The sequence below is a fragment of the Podarcis filfolensis genome, assembly GCF_964270895.1.
Source record: "Podarcis filfolensis genome assembly, chromosome: 15".
In the NCBI taxonomy this organism is placed as follows: domain Eukaryota; kingdom Metazoa; phylum Chordata; class Lepidosauria; order Squamata; family Lacertidae; genus Podarcis; species Podarcis filfolensis.
The window spans coordinates 16,694,917-16,717,426 of record NC_139618.1 but is presented as its reverse complement, the minus strand read 5'-3'; the positions used below and the strand labels follow the sequence as shown (position 1 = coordinate 16,717,426).

Genomic DNA, 22,510 nt, shown 5'->3' with positions numbered 1-22,510 from the left:
TGAACTGTTAGAACCTAAGACTAAGGTACTTTCAAGAATGTATAACTTGCTGCTGAAATGGAACACACATGACGAAATGGTAAAATCAACAATGATAAAATGGGCGCAGGATATTGGGTATAATATTATGTTTGAAGATTGGGAAAGGTTGTGGACCTCTGGGCTGAACTTCACTGCATGTAATGCGTTGAAGGAAAATGTGATGAAAATGATGTATAGATGGTACATGACCCCTGTTAAACTGGCTAAAATATACCATTCGTCTGATAGCAAATGTTGGAAATGTAAGGAAAATGAAGGAACATTTTTTCACCTCTGGTGGACCTGCCCTAGAGTGAAGGCCTTTTGGGAGAAGATATATAATGAATTAAAAAAGGTGTTTAAATACACCTTTACTAAGAAATCAGAGGCCTTTCTCCTGGGTATTGTCGGCCAGAGTGTGTTAAAAAAGGACAGAACATTCTTTTTGTACGCAACAACAGCAGCAAGAATATTAATTGCCAAGAATTGGAAAACTCAGGAGCTACCCACTGTGGAAGAATGGCAGATGCAACTGATGGACTATATGCAATTAGCCGAGATGACCGGCAGAATTCGAGACCAGGGAGAAGAAAGGATGGAAGAAGACTGGAGGAAATTTAAGATTTATTTACAAAAATATTGTAATTTGGCTGAGTGCTGAATTGGATGCCAGTGCAGACAATTGTCTACCATTAAATTAGATTTAAGGCTGAATTATATGTCAAACCAAATTAAGATTATTAATTAAGATGAGTTAAATGATAATTTGTTTGAAATTAATTTAATAATGATGTAAGTGTATGCGGGAGGTGTGGGGGAGTCCCATGTAACAATTGAGAGATGTTAAATGGACAATGATAAGTGGTGCTTATCTAATATATGCTTTATTTGAAAACTTCAATAAATATATTATAAAAAAAAAAATATATTATCTATCTATGGGTTGTATCCAAAGCTGGTCATACTCGGAGTAGACCCCCCTGGCATGAATGGACATGACTCATTTAGGTTTATTAATTTCAGTGGGTTTGATCTGAGTAGAACTTAGATACAGCTAAGGTTGGGAAACAGTGATTCAACTAAAAATTCATGAAACTGACCTGGTAATTTGAGATGAAATCAGTTCCCACTGATTCTTCAACAGGGGTAAATTCCATTAAACTCATGGGGTTTCCTTCTGATTAGCTTTATGCAGGATGGCATTGTTAATCTCAGATTCTCCTCTCCTCTCTCTCCAAGCGGCATGTGATTCCCATCATGCCCATACAATGTCCATTAGGGGAAGCGTGCAAGCAGGATTCAATGCAAAATAGCAACTCTCCCCTCCTGTGGCTTCCAGCAAGTGGTATTCAGGAGCATTGCTGCCTCTCACAGTGGAGGCAGTGATGCCGTCAACAGTCCTCTCCTCCGCCATGAATTTGCCTAATCCTCATTTGAGTGCCAAGGTCTCCTAACGGAAACACATTTGCAAGCAATTTCCCTTAATGCTATTTTCACAAATGCTGGCCTTTTTATGCACGTTCCTCCTTACAATACAGATTTTTGTGCACATTACTTGTTTGGAGAATCGCATCGAGAACCATCAGAGAGGTGCAAATTCCAAGGAACTGCTGCGTTTTGGTTTGCCGAGAATGTGTGATTTATTTAGGTTGGTTCACATTAAAATACAAACCAAACCAAACTTCTCACCCACCCCCTTATCCTTGGTTTTCAGTTGGTGTTTCGTTTCGCTTTTAATTTGTTCCTCTCAAATATCTCAGCGAGGGAACTAATTCATGCCTGACACGTTTTCTGGCTTCTGGTTGGAAACGGATCCAGATTTCGATGTTCAGTACGACCGGCATCAGCCAGCCAGCCAGCCCAGTGCCCCAAGACCCAGCGATCAGACAGACAGCCTACATGGCTGAAGTTGCAGACGGTGGGGCAGGGAGTGGGGCTGGCGAGGGAGAGGGGGAATTCCCATCTAAGTGAACTTGTCAGATGAAACAAGGGCCACTCTCTGCTGAAAAGCACAAGTTGTGGCCGTCAAAAGGGAGAGAGTCGCCCCAGGTTTATTACTGAGAGTTCTCACCTTTGCCCGGCAGTCTGAGGTTTCTAGTTGGGAACACCAGAAAAGGAAGAAAAATGTGTTTCCTATTAAGATGCTTAAATGAAAAAAGGAGGGGAATGTGTGCTGGGGGGGCAGGGGAGCAAGAATGAAGCAGACATCAAGACTTTAAGGGCACTGAGACCAGCAGAAATACCAGACCTGGAATCCTTAACTGACAACTTTTACATTCTAAAGGGCTCGTGGCGGGATGGCAAGCCCTCACTGCTAATTCCAGGTTATTATTCATTTTATCATTTTTATCAGATAAGTTAAACAAAGGAATACAATAAAAACGACAGAAGTCCAAACACACGACAAAGAAGCAGAGTACTTAAGACCATTAGGAAATTTCACATTGCACCACGGAAAGCTGATAAATCATTTGGCTGCAGAGTGCAGGGCTGCTTGAAAGTCCTTTTGCAAACAACCGCATGCTGCCTTTTAAACCTCCACTACCCAGACATTTAGAGGTGTGTGTGTGTGTGTTGTCTTTGTCCATGGAGTGTGTGTTAGTGATGTATGAAAGTGAGAGCTGGACCATAAAGAAGGCTGATCGCCGAAGAATTGATGCTTTTGAATTATGGTGCTGGAGGAGACTCTTGAGAGTCCCATGGACTGCAAGAAGATCAAACCTATCCATTCTGAAGGAAATCAGCCCTGAGTGCTCACTGGAAGGACAGATCCTGAAGCTGAGGCTCCAATATTTTGGCCACCTCATGAGAAGAGAAGACTCCCTGGAAAAGACCCTGATGTTGAGAAAGATGGAGGGCACAAGGAGAAGGGGACAACAGAGGACAAGATGGTTGGACAGTGTTCTCGAAGCTACCAGCATGAGTTTGACCAAACTGCAGGAGGCAGTGGAAGACAGAAGTGCCTGGCGTGCTTTGGTCCATGGGGTCACGAAGAGTCGGACCCGACTAAATGACTAAACAACAACAAGTGTGTGTGTGTGTGTGTGTGTGTTGCAAATCCCTATGCTATGCTTTGTAGCCCCAGCAGTTGGGGGCTTCAGAGCACAGCATCACCTGATGTCACTATGTTATCGGGCAACTGACAGGTGGGTGACCCAGCTCATCTGTCAGATTTGGGCCTCTAAGGGTAAGGAGGAAAGGATCTGTCCTGCTGGGCAGAAAAGGTCCCCCACCCATGGTGTTTCAGTTCAGAAAGCGCAAATGTGTTAGTTTTACCTTTAGATGACAAGTGAACCAGATCTCCCACCTCACCACTTGCTGAGTCTCTAGAGACTGAAAAAGGATGAGGTTGATCCCCCTGTAAGCTGCTTGTCTGCAATTCTTACCCTGGTGCCTTCAGGGCAGGACTCTGGCCCAAGACCCCAGTCAGCTACCATAGGGCTGGCTTGCCCTACTTTTAAGCAAGTGACCATCCGGAGAACCATTAAACCCAGAGTCTAAAATTCCCCAGCTGCTCCACTGCTCTCTGCAAAGTGTTCCTCACTCACTGCAGTGGATTAAAGTGCCCCCAATGTCCCTCTGTTGTGGGGAAGTAAGGAGCCATCTCCTCGAGCGCCCTTCTTGGTTCAGAGATGCAGCGCAAAACATCCAGTGGAAATTAAGTCTGGAAAAACAATAAATTCCCTTCAAAGGCATGACGCCACAAGGGAGTTGCCCAGAAATCCAGAAACCAGACTGTCGTGAAGCAGGCACAGGAACAGCTGTTTGGAAAGGAGTCATGTCCAGTAGCCTGGCTTGGCCTGTGAACACACTTTAATGAGAACAAGGCTTTGCCCTATCTCCCTCAAAGCCCACACCTCTTCCCACCCCCAATTACAGCCAGAGATGGCGGCAGCAAGGAAGCAGTGCAGAGGATCGCAGTCTCATCCCATGGAGTCAGTGTGCAAAACAGAAGAAAGGAACAGATCAGGTGACCAGGGAGGCAGGCTTGTGGAAGTCATTGACCACAGCAATCGAGCTGAAAAGTGTGCAGAGGAAGGCAACCAAGATGATCAAGGGTCTGTAAACCAAGCCTGAAGAGGAGTAGAGGAGGGAGTTGGGGATGCTTAGCTTGGAGAAGAGAAGACTGAGAAGTGATATGAGAGCCATCTTCAAATATCTGAAGGGTTGTCACACAGAAGACGGAAGAAGCTTGTTTTCTGCTTCTCCGGAAGAGAAGATCCAAACCAATGGATTCAAGTTACAAGAAAGGAGATTCCCACCAAACATCAGGAAGAACTTTCTGATGGTAAGAGCCATCCAATAATGGAACGGATGACCTTGGAAGGCGATGGACTCTCCTTCATTGGAGGCTTTTACCAGCCTTTCTCAACCTGTGGGTCCCCAGATGTTGTTGAACTACAACTCCCATCACCTCTAGCTAGCAAGGCCAGAGCTCAGGGATGATGGGAGTTGTAGTCCAACAACATCTGGGGACCCACAGGTTGAGAACCACTGTTTTAGAGAGAGGCTGGATGGCTGTCTGACAGGGATTCTTTAGCTGTGACTTCTCCATTGCATGGGGTTGAATTAGATGACACTTTGGGTCTCTTCCAACTCTACAATTCTATGGTGGTTGAATGCAGGTCACTGCATTGTGACAGGAAGAAAACACCAAGAAAGTGATGTTGATCAGCGCAACTCTTCTAGTTGCCAAGTCAGATGTGGGCGGAAAGAAGCCTCAGAATGTGGTGGTGCTGAGCATTACGTCCTCAAAGTTGCTGCACTCCAGGAAACCACATTTTGAGGCAGGTAAGAGTGGGAGGCTGCTGAACTGGAGGTTGCTGGCAAATCTGTTTGGCTTTGGGTTGCACTGGGAAAAAAAATTGATGGGTTCACTCATTGAGAGGCTGGTTGAACCCTGGAACTGGGAGCCAACTAACGTCTACACAGAGTAGACCCACTGAAATGAATGGACCTAAGCTAGCCATGCCAGTAAAATTCAGCAAATCTGTTCTGTATTGGATACAAGTCTTCATGACTGGATCTTACAAATTCCAGGTGTACAGAAAGCAGAAATGCAAACCCTTTGGTTCCTCTTTTGCACTTCCTCCATACAAAACAGATTTGCACGGATCTCATTTCTGAGTTCACATGCATATAGGCATTCTGCTCTAGCTCTTTATTATGACATACATCTGCATGCAAGCCTAACTAAACATTAAACCAGCCATGGGACTTGCAGCCAATCAGGTGATTAAAAAACAACAACATCCTAGGCACACACACCCCATGGATTTCCATTTGGATTACACCGTGCGTGGAGGCAACATGTGAACCTTCCCTCCCCAACTGCAACCCTAATAGAAAAAAAACTACCCTGTGCTGCAATTAGCAATGGGGGACAAAGTTCCCATTGGCCCCCATAAGTGTCACATGTGCTGTGCCCTTAAGGAGAGGCTTCCCACACACTTCACTCTATATCGCTTGCACAGAGACAGAGCTTCTATAACTACTTAATCTTTCCATCAGTTGATTGGAGACACCTTTTTTCAGTCAGACAAAATGTCTGCGGCTTGGTGTTTTAAAAAGTTGTTCTCAGCGAGATAACAGAGCTAAACAAATAAGCAATTCATTGATCTGCATTTTCAGAGGAAACCCGGTGGATCTGCTCTTCCACAACGCCAGCTAGGTTTTTGTGATAGGAGCCTCAGGGGTGGACTTTGGACTTTCAAACTTCAGAGGTGCCCTATGTGAGGCCAAAATTCAGTGCCCCACCACCTCTCCCCTTCCTTTCTGCTCAATTCACTACTATGTCTTAGTTGCAATGCCCCCTTGGCTCAGTGCCCAGAGTAGTGGAACCAGTTGTGCTGCCCTAAATCTACCTCTGAGAGCGGGTACAAGAAAAGACCAGGCAGAACAAGTACAGCTTGGGAGATTTTGCTTCAGGCATGGAGAGACTTTGGCCGTCCAGATGTTCCTGGACTCCAAATCCCATCAGCCCCAGCAAGCAGGGCCATGGGCCAGGAATGATGGGAGTTGGAGTCCAGAAACATCGGGAAGGACACTGTTTTCTTGCATTTCTTGTTCTATTTCTTTCTTTCTTTCTTTCTTTCTTTCTTTCTTTCTTTAATTTATATACCACCTTTATTTCCCAAGGATCTCAAAGAGAGGCACATGGTTCTCTTCCTCCCCATTTTCATCCTCACAACAACCCTGCGAGGGAGCGAGTGGGTGGCCCAAGGTCACCCAGTGAACTTCATGGCTGAGTGGGGATTCGAACTCTGCTCTCCCAGGTCCTAGCCCAACACTCTAACCATTATGCTACACTGGTTCTTGCTGTTGACCCTGGCCCCCCTTTCAACCTCTTTCCTTTTCTCCTCCCAGCTACCCTTCTGACTTCAGCTCTCGGCCAAAAGAACCTACTCTTTGTTTGACGTGCCAGGCAGGCCTCCGAGAAAGAAGAAGGCAGAACAGAGCAGTCACTTACTTTCCCTGAGGTAGCTGAGGTGAGACAGCAGAACTTCCGTGTTGTAGAGAGATGTGGTCCGGAGGAAATCCTCCTTGTTCATCTTGCAGAGCTCCTTCCCGTCCATGTTCTGGAAGAGGTTGGTGTCGATCTCCATCAAGCCGTACTCCTTGATAGCCCACTCGAGCCACTGGCGGACATGCTCCTGGGTCCATAATGTGGGGTCTGCCAGAAGGAAGCAAGGGAGATACTGATAAAGCAAGAGTCGTCAAGGTTTTTCTTTTACAACAGGTATGGGGGACTTCTGGCCCTCCAGAAGTCGTTGAACCACAATGTCCATCATCTCAGGCTGTTGGCCATGCTTGCAAGGGCTGATGGGAGTTGTGGCTCACTAACTTCCAGAGGACCAAAAAAATGCCCCCCACTCCTGCTTTAGAGCAACAGTAAAACTGTTATCCTGCTCCCTGCAAAAATGTGTATAGCCTCTGAGATTCCAAGTGTTCAGAGTGGATTATATGCCAATGTGTTTACAGTGGTACCTCGGGTTAAGAACTTAATTCATTCCGGAGGTCCGTTCTTAACCTGAAACTGTTCTTAACCTGAAGCACCACTTTAGCTAATGGGGCCTTCTGCTGCCTCCACATGATTTCTGTTCTCATCCTGAAGCAAAGTTCTTAACCCGAGGTACTATTTCTGGGTTAGTGGAGTCTGTAACCTGAAGTGTCTGTAACCTGAAGCATATGTAACCCAAGGTACCACTGTATTATTGATTCAATAAAATTTATGTACCATTTAATTGCTGTAAAACCTGCAATTATGCTTTGCTGTAAAAAACTGCAATAACAATCACATCCAGGCTACCGGCTTGAATAAAACCACCACTTCCAGAAGATGCACAGGCTCTGGCTTTGGAGAGTCTCCAGGGGAAGAAAATTCTGAAGCTGAGGAGCAGCCACTGAGAACATTTCTCTGTGCACCGTTGTTCTTATGTTGGTCACAGTGGATCACAGGAGTGAAGACAGTTCTGCAGGTAGGTTGGGCCAGATTGTTTAGGGCAGGCATGAACAACCTGTGAAGGCCTCTGGATGCTGCTGGACTCCAGTTCCCATCGGCCCCACCCAGCATGGCCTATGAACAGGGATTATTGGAGTTGCAGTCCAAAGTCATTGGGGGGGGGATTGCCAGGAATCACTCCCCCCATAGCTTTCCTGCTCCGTCAATGTACAGGTAGCTAAGGACATTTTCCCTGTGTGATTGTGAGACTGAGCTATGCGTTGGGAAAGTCCACAGTGCAAATCCCACCTCTGCCACAAACTCACCACTTGGCTTTAGGAAAGGCACTCCCTCTCAGCTTCAATCTTCCCTGTTTGCGATATTCAGGATAATGACACTGACCTACTTTACAGGGTTGTTGTAAGGATTGCAACTTAAAAAAAGGAAGTGGGAGGGCTCTGGGCACTTGAAAACGCAAACAAGCACTGAAAGATTGTTGGGGGTTGTGTTATTCCTATCGATGAGCCATCCATTTCAGATACTGAAGAGATTAGAATCATAGCATCGTAGAATTTGTAGAGCTGGAAGGGATCACAAGGGTCATCTACCCCAACCCCCTGCAATGCAGGAATATTTTGCTCAACGTGGGGCTCAAACCCGTGACGCTGAGATTAAGAGTCTCGTGCTCTACCAACTGAGCTAGATGAGAAACTTTTCCATCAGTAAGACTTCAGTGGGACTAAGAGAGTTGCCTCTGCCTTCCTCTCTCTCTTGCTACAGACTGGGCGGTGGGCTAACCTTGACCGGCCAGGGGTCCCAATTTGGCGTCTGATTACCTTTTCCCCAAGCCACGCTCACCTGTCACTCAGCAAACATACTTGTGACATCAGTGGATGGGAGGGCAGAGCTCATCTTCATTAGCTGTGTGTGCTTGTGTCAGAAGCCAAATCGGCAGGATTTGATCCCACCACTCAACAACTCACTGCACGCATCACGCTGACCCCATCACGGCACCTCTGTTTTCTGAAGAGCAGGAGGTCTTACTCCCCACCCCCTTCAGCTACTCCTGCAGGTCTCCAGTTGCAAAGCAGCTACAAACAGGCAGGCCAGCACATTTGGTCCTACTCCCGGCCCGTTGCAAATCTCGTACAGATGGGTTATTAAAAATTTTGGACGGATGTTCCTTACTGCACTCCAGAAAGTAGTAAATTCTGTGAAAATGACCTCTCCTTGCTCAGACAAGCTGGCTTCCTCGGTCTGAGTCATATTTCCAGACCCTGCTGACAAAAACAAACTCTCCCCCGCCCACTCACCCTTCCCTTGCCACGCTAGCCCTGCAGAGTCAACACAGGAGGTGGAGGGCAGGAAGAATGATGGATTCCGTCCACAACGACACATTGCTGCCAAGGACTGACATACAGAATGCTAACTGCCAGTGGCGATTCTAGGAACTGATAGGGCAATTCCACGCTTGGCTTGTGCAGGCTGGAGGAGTTTAGGGTACCAACTACATTAGGCTGGCCTTATGCCAACTTTAGGGAAGCGAGTGGCGCTGTGGGTTAAACCACAGAGCCTAGGACTTGCCGATCCGAAGGTCGACAGTTCGAATCCCCGCAATGGGGTGAGTTCCCGTTGTTCGGTCCCTGCTCCTGCCAACCTAGCAGTTCGAAAGCACATCAAAGTGCAAGTAGATAAATAGGTACTACTCCGGCAGGAAGGTAAACGGTGTTTCCGTGCGCTGCTCTGGTTCGCCAGAAGCGGATTAGTCATGCTGGCCACATGACCCGGAAGCTGTACGCTGGCTCCCTCGGCCAATAAAGCGAGATGAGCGCCGCAACCCCCAGAGTTGGTCACAACTGGACCTAATGGTCAGGGGTCCCTTTACCTTTACCTTATGCCAACTTTATCGGACTCCGATACAGCAAGATCAGAAAGCTGCCTTAAATGCAGACACATTTGTGCAGACACAAACCCAGGGTTGCCTACTCTGGCCACCAGCAGCTCTCTAGGAAGAGATCTTTCCCACATCTCATTCTGCCACCTGTTTCTTTTAACTGGAAATGGCAGGGAGGGAACCTAGGCGCTTCAGACTGCGGTGCACATGCTCTACCACTGAGCCATGGCTTCTTCCTCCAAAACCATTCACTCTGCAGAATCTGCTGTAGCCATGTTTGGTGGGAATGCCAGACCATGGTTTAGTGGAAGATCCCATGATCCTAGATTTCCCCAGGCTCCTAGATTTGCTCCCTCCTCTCTTCCTTCCACACAGCTGAGGAGTTCAGAAGCATGCTCAGTTGAAACAAGCCGGCTCCATAAACCATGGTTGGGGTTATTTAAAGCTAACCATAGTTACCGTGAACCACAGTTAACTATAAAATAAAGTAAATCTAACTATAAAGTTTCTACTTTAAAAACAACACCCCTGTGCCTCTCCTTAGGGAGCAATATATCAGGGTCTGAAGCTGTTTTTACAGAGGTACCTATCACTGCATGTCTGCCTCTTTATCTGCATCCTGTGCTATTTCTCTCATGACTCTTATCTAGACACGCAGGGGTCCCCTTCGGGAAAAGAGTCATAGCAGAATATATTCTGCATGCCCTTTACTTTCCTTCTCCGCTCTTCCAGATTCCGTCCTCAGGTGAACTCTTGCAATTGTAATTACAGCACGATAGCATCTTGCATGGGGGTTATGAACCAGGATTGGTGCGTATAAGCAAAAACACGTGCACTTGAACCGTCTCCTTGGAACAGTCCTCGCATGACCATCCTTGCTTACCGAGAAAAGTTGAAACATATAAAATGTTAAAATACTAAAACAGGTTAAAATCCACCTTAGCATTTCTAAGCATCCAGACAGTCTTATCTCAACAAGAATGTTTTTAGCAGGTGCCAAAAAGAGTACAGTGGCGGTGCCTGCCTTACGTCAAGAGGCAGGGAGTTCCACAGCACAGATGCTGCCACACTAAACAATCAAGTTCTTACAAATGAGGAACGAGTATTATGTGGCACGTGTAGTAGTGCCAATTCAGCAAGTGGGCACATGTGGGGTAAGGTGATCTCATAGGTTCCAAGTTGTTTAGGGCTTTCTAACCAATAGCAGAACCTTGAACTTGACCTGGCAGCAAGTTGGCAACTGGTGCAGATCTCTGAGCACAAGGTGTTATATGCTGGCAAGCCCTTACACCTGGCAGCAATCATGCTGCAGCATTCTGCACCAACTGCAGCTTCTGAATGAAGCGTGAGGGAAGCCCTGAATAGAGCGTGCTGCAGTAATCCAGTCTTGAAAAATTCAAGTGCATGAACTGCTGTGGCAAGGCTTTGGATCAGGGATGAGGAGCCTGTGGCCCTCCAGGACTAGAGCTCCCATCAAACATGCCCATCAGCCATATTGACTGGGACTGATGGGAGTCCAACAGCATCTGGGGGCAGGGCAAGGGCACAGGTTCCCTAAGTTTGGACCAGATTCAGCAAGGCAATTCATGCATCCTCAACTTGCCATCTTGCCATGGTGTTTGGATTCATCACTGACCCCAAATGGAGTGTTCAGGAGCAACCACAATAACCACTCTTCATTGAAGGCCTACAGTATCCCTGTTCATTTCTCTGATGGAAGAGGTTGTGTTAGGACCAAAACCAAATCAGGGCAATGCAGCTGGGTGTCAGTGTCCCAGAAACTGTTGAGCCCCTACCTGCTGGCACAATGACTCTCCTCTCGTTGGTTGTCATGTTGGGGGGAGGAGGTCCATTCTTCTCATCCATGTAGGTGCCATAATTTAAGGGGTTGGCTTCGGTCCCGGCACCGACCAGCTTGTTGCATTTGCTGACGCTGCAATCCACCGGGGACTCCCTGAAATGCAAACACAGGGGGCAGATCAGTACCAGGCAATCGTCAGCTCCAGTGCAACTACACAGAACAGTAGAGTTGGAAGTGATCCAATGGGTCAACCCCTGCAATGCCAGAGGAAAGAGGGCTTCTTGTGCCAAGGAGGGAAAGTGGGGCAGCAAAAATATGTTAGGAAAGCCCTGGGCAGCCATGATGACCCACAGGCCTGCCCACCATGGGACATTAAAGCAACTCCCATCTGAAACGACTGAGGACCATGATCAGTGTAGACCAAGTATAAAGGGAAAGGCTGTAGCTCAGTGGTTAGAGCATCTGTTTTGTATGCAAAAGGTCCCAGGCATCATCTCCAGTGGAGGCAACTCAGGTGGGAGTGGGAACATCATTCACCTGAAACCCTGGAGAGCTGCTGACTATCAATGTCTCAACAAAGAGCTAGATGGACCAAGGGTCTTCCTTCCATGTTCCTTTTACATGCCAGCCACACCCAGGGAGGGCAGGGGATGTGGTCACGGCCTGTGTTACCCATGGAAAGCAGAGCTTGCCCACATGGCACAGTGGACATTATACATCATATATTATTTCAGGGTGTGTATGTGTGTGTCATCTGAACTTACCACCTCTCACATTCACACACACACACGCACAACCACCTCCCACATTCACACACACACACACACCTCTCACATTCACACACACAAAATCCAGTGTTGAAATAATTGCCCCCATTCACTGAAAAGGGAAGCCTTACATCTCTGTGCTGGATTCCCATCTGGCGAACAAGCCTGAAGGATTTTCCAATTGAGAACATTAAATTTGTTTGTTAAGGCGCAGAGGCAGAATTACTCTAGCATAGTTATCGTGGCTAGGAGATAAACGTTCCGCTGAGATATTCTCGAGGCGGATGGTAATTTTTTCCTCATGTCTTTCTGGGGAGAAAGGCTGCTTGGAAATGGAAATAAGATGTATAACTTACACATGTTAGAATTTAAGGTTGCACTATTTCGCCTACTGTTTTTCCAGGCACTGAACCAAAGTCAGTCTTTGGAGAGGCAAATTGCTGGAGTTTTAATGTCCCCGTGGCAGTCGGGGGGGGGGGGTGTTGAGGAACTGCAGGGCAGACAAGCCTTGGAGAGAGAGAGAGAAAGAGAGAGAGAAAGAGGGGGGGCAGAGAGAAGGCCAGACCATTTCTCACTGGCAGCAGAAATTCTCAGTGTCAGGTGTTAAAAGCTGCAAGTATTTGGAGTGCAAAATCTTTGGCATGCTACAGAGTTTCTCTGGAGGGATTACAGCCTTCTCCAAAGTAGTGTTTGGGCTGCCAGCAGATGTATAAGATGGGACAACATCAGAGAGCAGAAACTGCTGTCAGGGTTTCAGGTTCAGATGTCTGGTGCTGCAAGGCTGAGAGGTTGATGCTGTGGTCCTCTGGATATCATTGGCTTTCGATTCAGTCCCAACCAGTGCTTTTTTTCTTTAAAAAAATATGTTTAGGGGTACTCATTTTCCTACTCATATTGAAATACTGCCCCTCAATGAGGCCAAACATAGATTCACAAAATGTTTAGGGGTATACGTCCCCCCCAGGGAAAAAAAAGCACTGGTCCCAACCAAACAGACCAAAGGATGATGGGAGTTGAAGTCCAACATCGGGACAGCAACTTCTTCAGCAATCTAGGAGGGGCCCAGAAGCTGAGACTCTTAGGTAGCAACCATGCTGTGACTACCCTGGTGTTTCTCACAGTGGGAAGGGGAGATCTGAATGCGATAAACACTCAATGGGACATGTTGGAGAGCAGCAAATGGTCACAGTGCTATGAGCATTGACTCACTGAGGATAGAGAAAGCCACGTATGGTCTCTCTGATGAATATGAGAATGGCAGTTGTCTCAATTATTTTGTTTAAAAGCCACCTAAGGTTTCCAAAGGATCTCATATCAGGTCAGTCCACTGGGGCTTCTAGCTCAGCATTGTCTACAGTGGCTTGCAGTTCTTCCAGTCCAGGTAGAGATATAAAGAACTGGATAAAGATCATGTGCTATGGGCCTTCCCACCATCTAAGTTCACAGGGCTTTGTAGATGGATTCCTGGAGAAGGAAAGGACTACCAAGAGCTACTAGCCACGAAAATTCTCACTATTCTGAATTTTGCAAGCAAGGAGCACGAAAATGCATTTACTGGGGTAAAACGTGCATTAAAATGGACCTGTTCATGAAACAGAGCATCGCAAAATGGATCGCATTTGGGGATATAGCTTTGCAAAAAAGAAAATTAGGGGAATGAGGATGAATTTTCACAAAGGCTTTAAAAAAGAAATTGCAAACTTGTGTGGAAATGTAGAGAACTGATTGACAGAAAGGCAGATCCAGAGAGCAAGTGAAAGGGACAGATTTGCCCAGTGCTTTTTTTTCTGGGGGGGGTGCAGGGGGGCGCATACCCCTAAACATTTTGTGAATCTTTGTACTTTTGTCCATTTACTGTATTTGTTTTTCCTGATTTGAACTATAAAATGGTAATTTTCTTGAATCAAAATGAGAGTACCCCTAAACATTTTTTTTAGGGGGGGAGCACTGGATTTGCCCAGGTGAAGAAGAGAGTAAATGCTGCTTTCTTGGGAGGCAGCTGGAGCCCTGTAAAGCTGAGGGAGAGGGAGAGGCAAAAAGAAAGAAAGAAAAAGAGAGAGAGAGAGAGACCGTGTTTATTACTCAGAACCCAAGAGTCACAGCTCTGCCAAACAATTGCGGGGTACAAGAAACAGATGAACGGGGTGGAGGCGGACCCTGAAAACCACAAACATGGGATGTCAGCATTATTTATGGGGAGGCGGGGCAAGGCCCTTCTGCCTGGCACGATGCCAAGGACACCAGCTACTTTGCCAACAAGGGGACTCAGGCTATATACAAAGATGACCGAGTCTCGAGCCTCAAACTCTCCCCTTGCATTTGCAAAAGGAGGGAATGTCACAACGATTCCAACTGGCCTTCTGCGTCTCCCCACCTCCACCCAAAGATGGGGACAATTTGCCCCGCTTTCCAAGGACCTTCCATCTCCTGCGGACTAAAGGAAGAGAAATCAGAATAGCCAAGATAACAATGAGAGAAGGCATCTGAAGCCTCTGTTTCTTTCACGGCTGCGGTTGATAAGCAGGTGTTTCTCTCTGGATCAGTTTGGCATTATCAATGAATTAAGCCAGGGAGAAAGGTAAGTATTCTGGGCCCTGATGTGAAGGAGCCAAGATGAGTGCAGTGAGGAGGCCATTGGGATAAATCAAGGCCACTGCAGATTTTAAAGGGCTGCTTAAACCGGATCCCCCCTTGTCTGAGGACTTTCTGTGCTGGTTTACACACACACATGCACATAGACACACACTCTGTTTTCCTGGGCAGATAAACCACCATTCCACGTGGAGAAGGGCACTTTCTGAAAGTCACAAACTCCACCCAATGGGACAGATAGTATTTTTACAAGATGAAATACAGAATTGGAGGCAGGTGCAATTGTGTGCTGGATTTTCCCCCACCCTCTCTGTTGTTTTTCTTAACTTTGATATGGCCCATGGTGCTCCCCCAGTTCAGTGGTGGGCAGCTGTTAGACTTAACCCATGAGGTAATTTTGAGGCCCTGGCCTGAAATGGTCTTACTCTATAATACCAACAAAGGAAGAATGGCAGATGAAATGGATAAAATATGTAGAAATGGCAAAATTGACCAACATAATAAGAAACCAAGATGGGGGGAAAACATTTAAAGAAGATTGGAAATGTTTTACGGAATATTTGGAAAATTATTGTAAGCCTATTAAAAAGTTAACAGCAACAGAGTAAATTCAGCAGCAACAATTATTGAGATAAAAAAAGGAGAGAAAATAAAAAGTGAGGGGTCAATTAGAATATGCTGTGGAAAATAAAATAATGAAGTGAACCACGGAAAGAGTGGGGGATGTCAACATTAAATGTTTATTTGATATTGGGATTATTATCTAATGTTGCAATTGTAAAATGAAAATGAGAAATAAAATTATTTTAAAAATGAAGAAATGAAATGGTCTTGCTACCACCACCTTCACAAATTCTATGAAATGCATTTTTTTGTAAATCACTTTCCCAAGTGTGTGTGTGTGTGTGTTTAACCATCAAGCAGTATATAAATTTGGTGAAGTAAATGAAATGTAATACGATACAACAGTACATAAGAAATAAAATAAGTAATTTAAATATAATTTAAAAGCATACAACACCTAGCATGGTGCATTACAATGGCTACAACAGGCAGAAAAATTGTTATGTGATTCGCCAAAACCATCTACAGTGGTCTGTGGAGGTAGGAGGAGTTTGAGAACCGCTGGGGCTGAAGATTGCTCTTGGGAATCTTTTATTAATTCCTTGCTTGTTGTTGTCATTGAAAACAACGATAAAAAATTTCAATAAAGAAAATATCCCAGGGACAGGCATATGGAGTCTGCCAGCAGAGCTCAGAATTAACATTGCTGTCTCTAAGGTGTCGGGGTTAAGATTCCCACCCTGATAGTTCCATAATCCTATAGCAACCTTAAAATCAAAGCACCAGGCATTATTCTTACAGAGTTGTCCTGTTTGCAAAAAAACAATAACAGCTGCTAATCCAGCACAGACTCAGGCACTAGAAAATATTTATCCGGTTCTCGCTGGAAGGATAATAATTCAAATTGCCTTGGCTCATGGAGCCCGACATATTGTCCCTATTTCTTTTGGAGCACAAGATTCCTCGGAACGAGCCACCAATTCTGTTTATCTGCCTCTAGGCACTGCTTCTGAATTTCCTCATTTCAGGCGCAGGAAAGAAGAACGTCACAAGGGAGGCTAAACAGCAAGCCAGCGGCGAGTTTCACCCGTTGCTGATCATGGGATGAAATGTGCCATCAGGGCAAAACCACACCACAGCTAAGATGCCTGTTTGTAGCCCCTCTGAAGAAAAGCATAGGAATGGGTGACCTATGGCCTGATAGTCACTGGCTCCATTTGTCTGTATTTGCATTGGGACTGGCAAGGATCACAAAGGCGGAAGGTGTCAGACTCTCATTCATTGGAGGTTTTTAAGAAGAGGTTGCATGGCCATCAGTCTGGGATTCTTTAGCTGTGGTTCCTGAATTGCTGGATGATCCTTGGGGATCCCTTCCAACTCTACGATTCTATGGGATGCAAAGGCCAGTTTGCCAAAACTACTGGGGAGAAGAGAGAAATTGTGCTCTACAAAGAAGCACACTGCAATTTGCAGGTCACAGCACAATTTTGTTCTCTGGTGCTGGGTTTCCAGGTTGTGGTGCAGAGGGGACACAGCTCTGATTCCCCTGACATATCTAGAGGCAGCTGTCCTGTACAGTGGTACCTCTGGTTACGTACTTAATTCATTCCGGAGGTCCGTTCTTAACCTGAAACTGTTCTTAACCTGAAGCACCACTTTCTGTTCTCATCCTGAAGCAAAGTTCTTAACCTGAGGTATTATTTCTGGGTTAGTGGAGTCTGTAACCCGAAGCGTATGTAACCTGAAGCGTACATAACCCAAGGTACCACTGTATATGTATGTAGCACCTCTGGACCACAAAGTGACAACCCTAAACCCTTATCCTGGAGTCTGAAAACCAGTGGCCAAGGATGATGAGAGTTGTAGACCAGCAACAGCATTGGGGGGGGGGAGCAAGTTCCCCTTCCCTATTTTTCAGTGTGTGCTGGAATTTCATGCAACAGCTCTCCCTTTTTTCCTTCCACATTATGGCCAGTTGCCAGAGGCTCTTATCTAGAACCTAATTCTATTTCAGGAGGGGGGGGATTGGCATTGGTTACTTGGATGTAGGGGAAGACCACACACACACACACACACACACACACACACACACACTCTGCTGGAGAAGTGAGGAGAATTAGCGACGGTTTCCAGGTTCCAGCAAGATCTCACAAGAGTCCTGTGAAATCTTGCGAAGGCCTCATGCAATTTTACCAGAGTTTGTGAAGGCCGCATGAGGTCTCTGAGAGATCTTGCAGAGATTTTGCCAGAACCTGGAAGCCACAGCTACACAACTCCAGTAAGCAGCGAGGCTGGCAAGGGTGTGTGTGTGTGGGTGTGTGCAGGGTTTCACTTTCCCATTTCACCTCAGGAGGGGGAAAAAAGACTGTTGGCCCTGCAGTAGGAGAGTGCAACCTGAACTCCAGAGGTGAGGATCTCCTCTATGTGCCTTTCTGAGCTTCCCCACAAAGGATCCCAAGCTGGCACCAAGGCATCCTGTTCGCACATTTTGTCAGGGCTTTTTTGCAGTTCTGGCACCTGTCAGGTGAGCACCATTGCCATTATAAGAAAACAGGTAAAAGGTAAAGGGACCCCTGACCATTAGGTCCAGTCGTGGCCGACTCTGGGGTTGCGGTGCTCATCTCGCTTTACTGGCCAGCATGACTAAGCCGCTTCTGGCGAACCAGAGCAGCGCACGGAAACGCTGTTTACCTTCCCGCCAGAGTGGTACCTATTTATCTACTTGCACTTTGACGTGCTTTCGAACTGCTAGGTTGGCAGGAGCAGGGACCGAGCAACAGGAGCTCACCCCGTTGCGGGGATTCGAACCGCTGACCTTCCAATCAGCAAGCCCTAGGCTCAGTGGTTTAGACCACAGCGCCACCCACGTCCCTACATAAGAAAACAAGGTATAGTGTTAATGGTGAGTTCCGACACCTCTTTTTCTAGAAAAATAGCACAGCCTTTTGTCCTTCCTCACCTGGATCCATTCATATGCTCGTACTCCCTCTTGACGTTGACTCGGACTGGCTGGTTGATCCACTCCTGCTGAGGAGGCAAAGGGTTGATTTTGTGGGGCTGGCCGTAATCGGGGTTCCCTGAGGCTGTCATGTCTGCTTTGGGGAGGTGAGCAGCGGCGCCGTAGGTGGAATCAAAGAGGGACTGATCTTCACTCACCACGGAGAGGGCCTCCTGGATGCCAAAGAGAAGAAACCCAAAATTAAAAATGGTTGTCAAAACTAGACTAGAAACTCAAGTTATGCTCCCTCTTTGAGCTGGCAAGCAGCTGCCCAGGCAGACTTTACGTGAAACTAGCGTTTGCCTCAGAGTTGCAGATTGAATCAGATATTTTGCACCTCCACCCAACTGTTAAGTGAAACTCCTGGGCTCTTGCTCTTAACTGGAACTTACTGGAACCAGGAGCAAAAGATTCACTGACAGTCTACTGCCTCCTCTTTTTCTGGAGAGGGTTCTGGAGTTGAAATAGCTAAGAGCTCAGAGTGAGGGTGAAATCCAGTTACGCTCAGATTTTAATGCAGACCTCCCTAATTCACACCTTCCAAAACAATATGCAAAATAAAAGACAAAATCTGCAATTCTCTGAATCTGGTGAACTTTTCTAACCAAATCATATGTATTAAAATATGCCGGGGGAACCCAGCCAGATGGGCAGGGTATAAAAAATTTAATTAAATTGTTGTTGCTGCTGCTGCTGTTGTTGCTATCATCACCATCAGTATCATTTATATTAGTCAAAATAGCAAAACAAAACAAAAACCCACAGCATTTTATCAGGGGAAACAGCTTGCAAAAATATGTGAAATTAGAAGAAATCTACACCTAAATGCTGGTGCGGATGTGTGTGTGTTCCCCGCCCCCCAAACTGAAAGATTGGAAATTGAAACTGCAAATTTGCAATTTGAGATTGGAAGAATGAGAAACTGAAAGAACCCAAAATCAACAGTTTAGCCCATGCTGACTGAGGGCTGAGACATATGAAAAATCACTTGGTGGAGGCAGTTTGGTCAATCAGGCCCCATGACAGTAGCAGCCCTTTTGTTTGGCATGGCTTCATATGCAGAAGGCTGCTTATGGCAGAAGATTCACATCATACTGGAAAATGCTAATGCATAGAGTGTGCTGTGCTACGATGGAAGCCCCAACTCTGGTGACTCTCAGTGTCTGCAAGTTGAGCATTTTGAAAATCCTGGACAAACTTTGTAAACATCCAAATACTCAAAGGAGATGCAGCAACAAATATTAAAGATGCTCATCAAATTTGAAGATGGCACCAAACTGAGAGGGGTGGCTAATGCCGCAGAAGACTGAATGAGAATTCAAAATGACCTTTATAGACTGGAGAAGTGGGCCCAAGCTAAGAAAATGAATTTCAGTAGGGACAGATGTAAGGTTCTGCTCTTAGGCAGGAAGAACCAGATGCACAAATATAAGATGGGGAACACCTGGCATACTAGCAGTACATATGGAAAGGATCTAGGGGTCTTGGTGGGCCACAAGCTTAACTTGAGTCAACAGTGTGATGCAGCAGCAAAACAAGCTAATGCTATTCTAGGCTACATCAACAGAAGTATAGTGTCCAGATCAAGGGAAGTAATAGTCCCGTTCTATCCTGCTTGGTCAGATCACACCTGGAATATTGCGTCCAATTTTGGGCATCAAAATTTAAGAAGGGACCCTTTGGGGTCCCTGCCAGCTGGGCTCCTTCAGTAATCTACAGCAGCAGATAAAGAGGCTTCTATCACCCAGTCAGGCTAGAAGCAACCTAGGCAAGTTCCTTCCCTGCAACACAATGGCCTGTCCTGATCTTTGTAAAGCCAGCCAGACTGAACTTGAGAGAGGGGCCTTGTGCTTGCCTTTCATTGCCCTTGGTGGAGAGCCAGCTCTCTAGCTTTCCCCCATTTTGTAGATCTGCATTCCTGGCACATTGCTGTGGGCTCTGTCTGTGGCCAAGCTGAACATAGCCCAGGTTCCTGGGACCGTCAACACCATGCCCCAACCCCCTGCCTCCCCCCAAGACAGCTGCATGGTGCTACAGAAGACGGCCACTTTTATGGCTGCGGGGATAGGGAGACGATTGCGGGGCGTCACTAGGAAAAACACCTTAAGAGCTCACAGAGGTATGGAAAGAATTCATACAGAAAACAAGTAGAAGGTGCTGGATGAGGTGGAAGAAGCAAACATATCACCAGCTGGTCAACCAGAGCTACAGATAATTCTCCCCCTTTTGTGGCAGTTCACTGCGACACACCTGTGCGTGTACATTTTTTGTAGATTACGAAATAACAGCAAAAATAGTCTAATCTCCAAGAGCAAGCAATCCTTTCTAGGAAACCACCCAAGGGTCCTTAGAGTTTTCCAAAGCAACGCCAAATTTTACAAGCCCTAAATCTAGACATCTTGTTATCCTAGTTCCTTGGCTCTGTGTACAGTTCACCTCACAAAAGATTAAGATCCTGCTCTAAAGCATTCTTCATCCAGGAAGGTTGAATCCTGCGACCTAAATTTGTTATAAAAACTGGCACAATTTAGTCTATTTTTGCTAGCGATGGGGAGGGGCCAAGAGTTGATTGGGGTGCTGAAGCCCCCATTCGCTGACCACTGTACCCACACATCCCAGCACCATCAACGTCTGGCTTCTGAGACTTGGTTGCAGGCGTAAACACTTGATGGCTGTCATAAGAGAAAGAAATATACTGTTCAATTTAAATAAACAAAACTGAAACTTTGAATTCTGCCCTCTGGGCCATATTATGCATGTTTCCTGTCTACATATAGCTATTCCAAAGGGAAACCAACCACATGGAAGGTGTGGGGAGATTCTTATTCTATTCGCATTTTATTGCCAATCTACCCAAGGTGCACTTCATGAACCAGTAAGTGAACTCAGATGCTTTTAACCTTCAAAATTCGCACTTCTCCGAATTGTCAGCGCAAGTTTATTTATTACGCTTGTTTAGTTCTCCAGCCAAAAAAACTGTGTCCCAAAATGCATTATTTTAGGCGAAAGCTTGGGCACACCAAAAATACATATATTGTTGAGACAAATGTACACAAAGACATGACGTTCTGGGGAAGTGTTTGCCAAATGCACACATTGAGGAAAAAATACTCACAAAAATGCTTGCCAGTTTTTGCCTACCAACTGATGCGGAAATGGGGTGGACTAAGGTGAAGACTGAAAATATAAGAAGCCTGAGAAAATTCAAAATTGGTGGCTTTCTCCATCCCTGGCGATAAGTGGCCGATGATGCTTTTAGTTTTGGAAGGTTAGAGAATATATTCCAGTGGAATAGGTGCACTACACACAGGAGGCAGCAGATGAGCTAAAGGGAACTCAGAGGGAAGTGAGAAAGCCCTGGGAATAATTCAGATTGGGACTCTTAACTCACTTCTCTTTCATCTCAGACTAAGCAATCAAGGAAAGCGCAGCAGAGTTTTTATCTGCAGCCTGCAGACCTGGGTGGGGCGAAGACTTCCGCACAACTGACTTGGGAACCACTAAAGTCCATCAGATATAGGGGGTGGCTGGCTCACATCGTCAGGGATTGTTGCTTCACAATAACAGGCCTGACTTTGGAACTTCTGAATGCCTCTCAGGGCAAAAGGAGCCGTCTGAGGAAGAATCCGCCCAAGCAATTTTGAGCTGTGTTTTGAAACGACTCCTTGAATCAAGTGTTGGCCAGATTGCAATTTGGGAGCCAACGTCCAGCTGACGTCATACCGAAGCACATCTGCTAAAACAGAGGAAGTGAAGAACAAACCGACAAAAAAAGAAAAAGATAACCCTTAAAAATAGATAGTCAAAATGTTTTAGAGCAGCCTTAGCCAACCTGCTGCCCTCCAGATGTTCTGGACATCAGCTCCAGCCAGGGAGTTTCATATTACCATTTTCAAGCACAGTGGAGTTGTGGTGGTGCATTTCACAACTCTTTCCACCTCCACCTTCACCCCACAAAAACCATTTACATCAGCACAGCTTCATTAGTATGGAGGGGGAATAATCCCTTACCTCTCAACAGCCCCTTACTCCCCAACCACACCTAGATCCAGGTCTAAATATGCAGAATCATAGGCACAAACTACAGGGGACCCTAGGGGGCCAGGCACCCACAAAAAAAAATTGTGGGTCCACAGCACAGGCTCCGATGCAACTTCTGGCTTCTACTGAAAGTCACGTCAGAGGCCCATCCCGGAAGTCACGGGGGAAGATGCGCAAGGCCTCGGAGATCATGTCTGAGGCCCTGCCAGTCCTCAGAAATGCTGCTGCGGCATGTTGATATAACATGATGTCATGACATCATGACATCACACTATGTCATGGGTGTCATTGGGCACCCACAACCTTGGGCCCAATTTGGTGCCCCTGTGCAGAATCTATGCAAATCTGTATCATCATTTGACTTTTTTTTCTTTTTTTTGGGGGGGGATGC

General features: G+C 46.2%; 1 protein-coding gene across 5 annotated transcripts in view; it reads right to left on the bottom strand.

The window, feature by feature from the left end:
* The window catches only part of FLI1 (Fli-1 proto-oncogene, ETS transcription factor), a 129,513-nt gene that overhangs the window by 36,689 nt on the left and 70,314 nt on the right, over positions 1–22,510 (bottom strand). For all 5 annotated transcript variants that reach the window (XM_083588766.1, XM_083588767.1, XM_083588768.1 and 2 more), the window contains 3 exons: positions 18,040–18,251; positions 11,153–11,310; positions 6,491–6,694 (listed from right to left, as the gene is read on the bottom strand). In XM_083588766.1, coding sequence (XP_083444892.1) covers positions 6,491–6,694; positions 11,153–11,310; positions 18,040–18,251 — 574 coding nt within the window. The remainder of the gene's footprint in view (positions 1–6,490; positions 6,695–11,152; positions 11,311–18,039; positions 18,252–22,510) is intronic.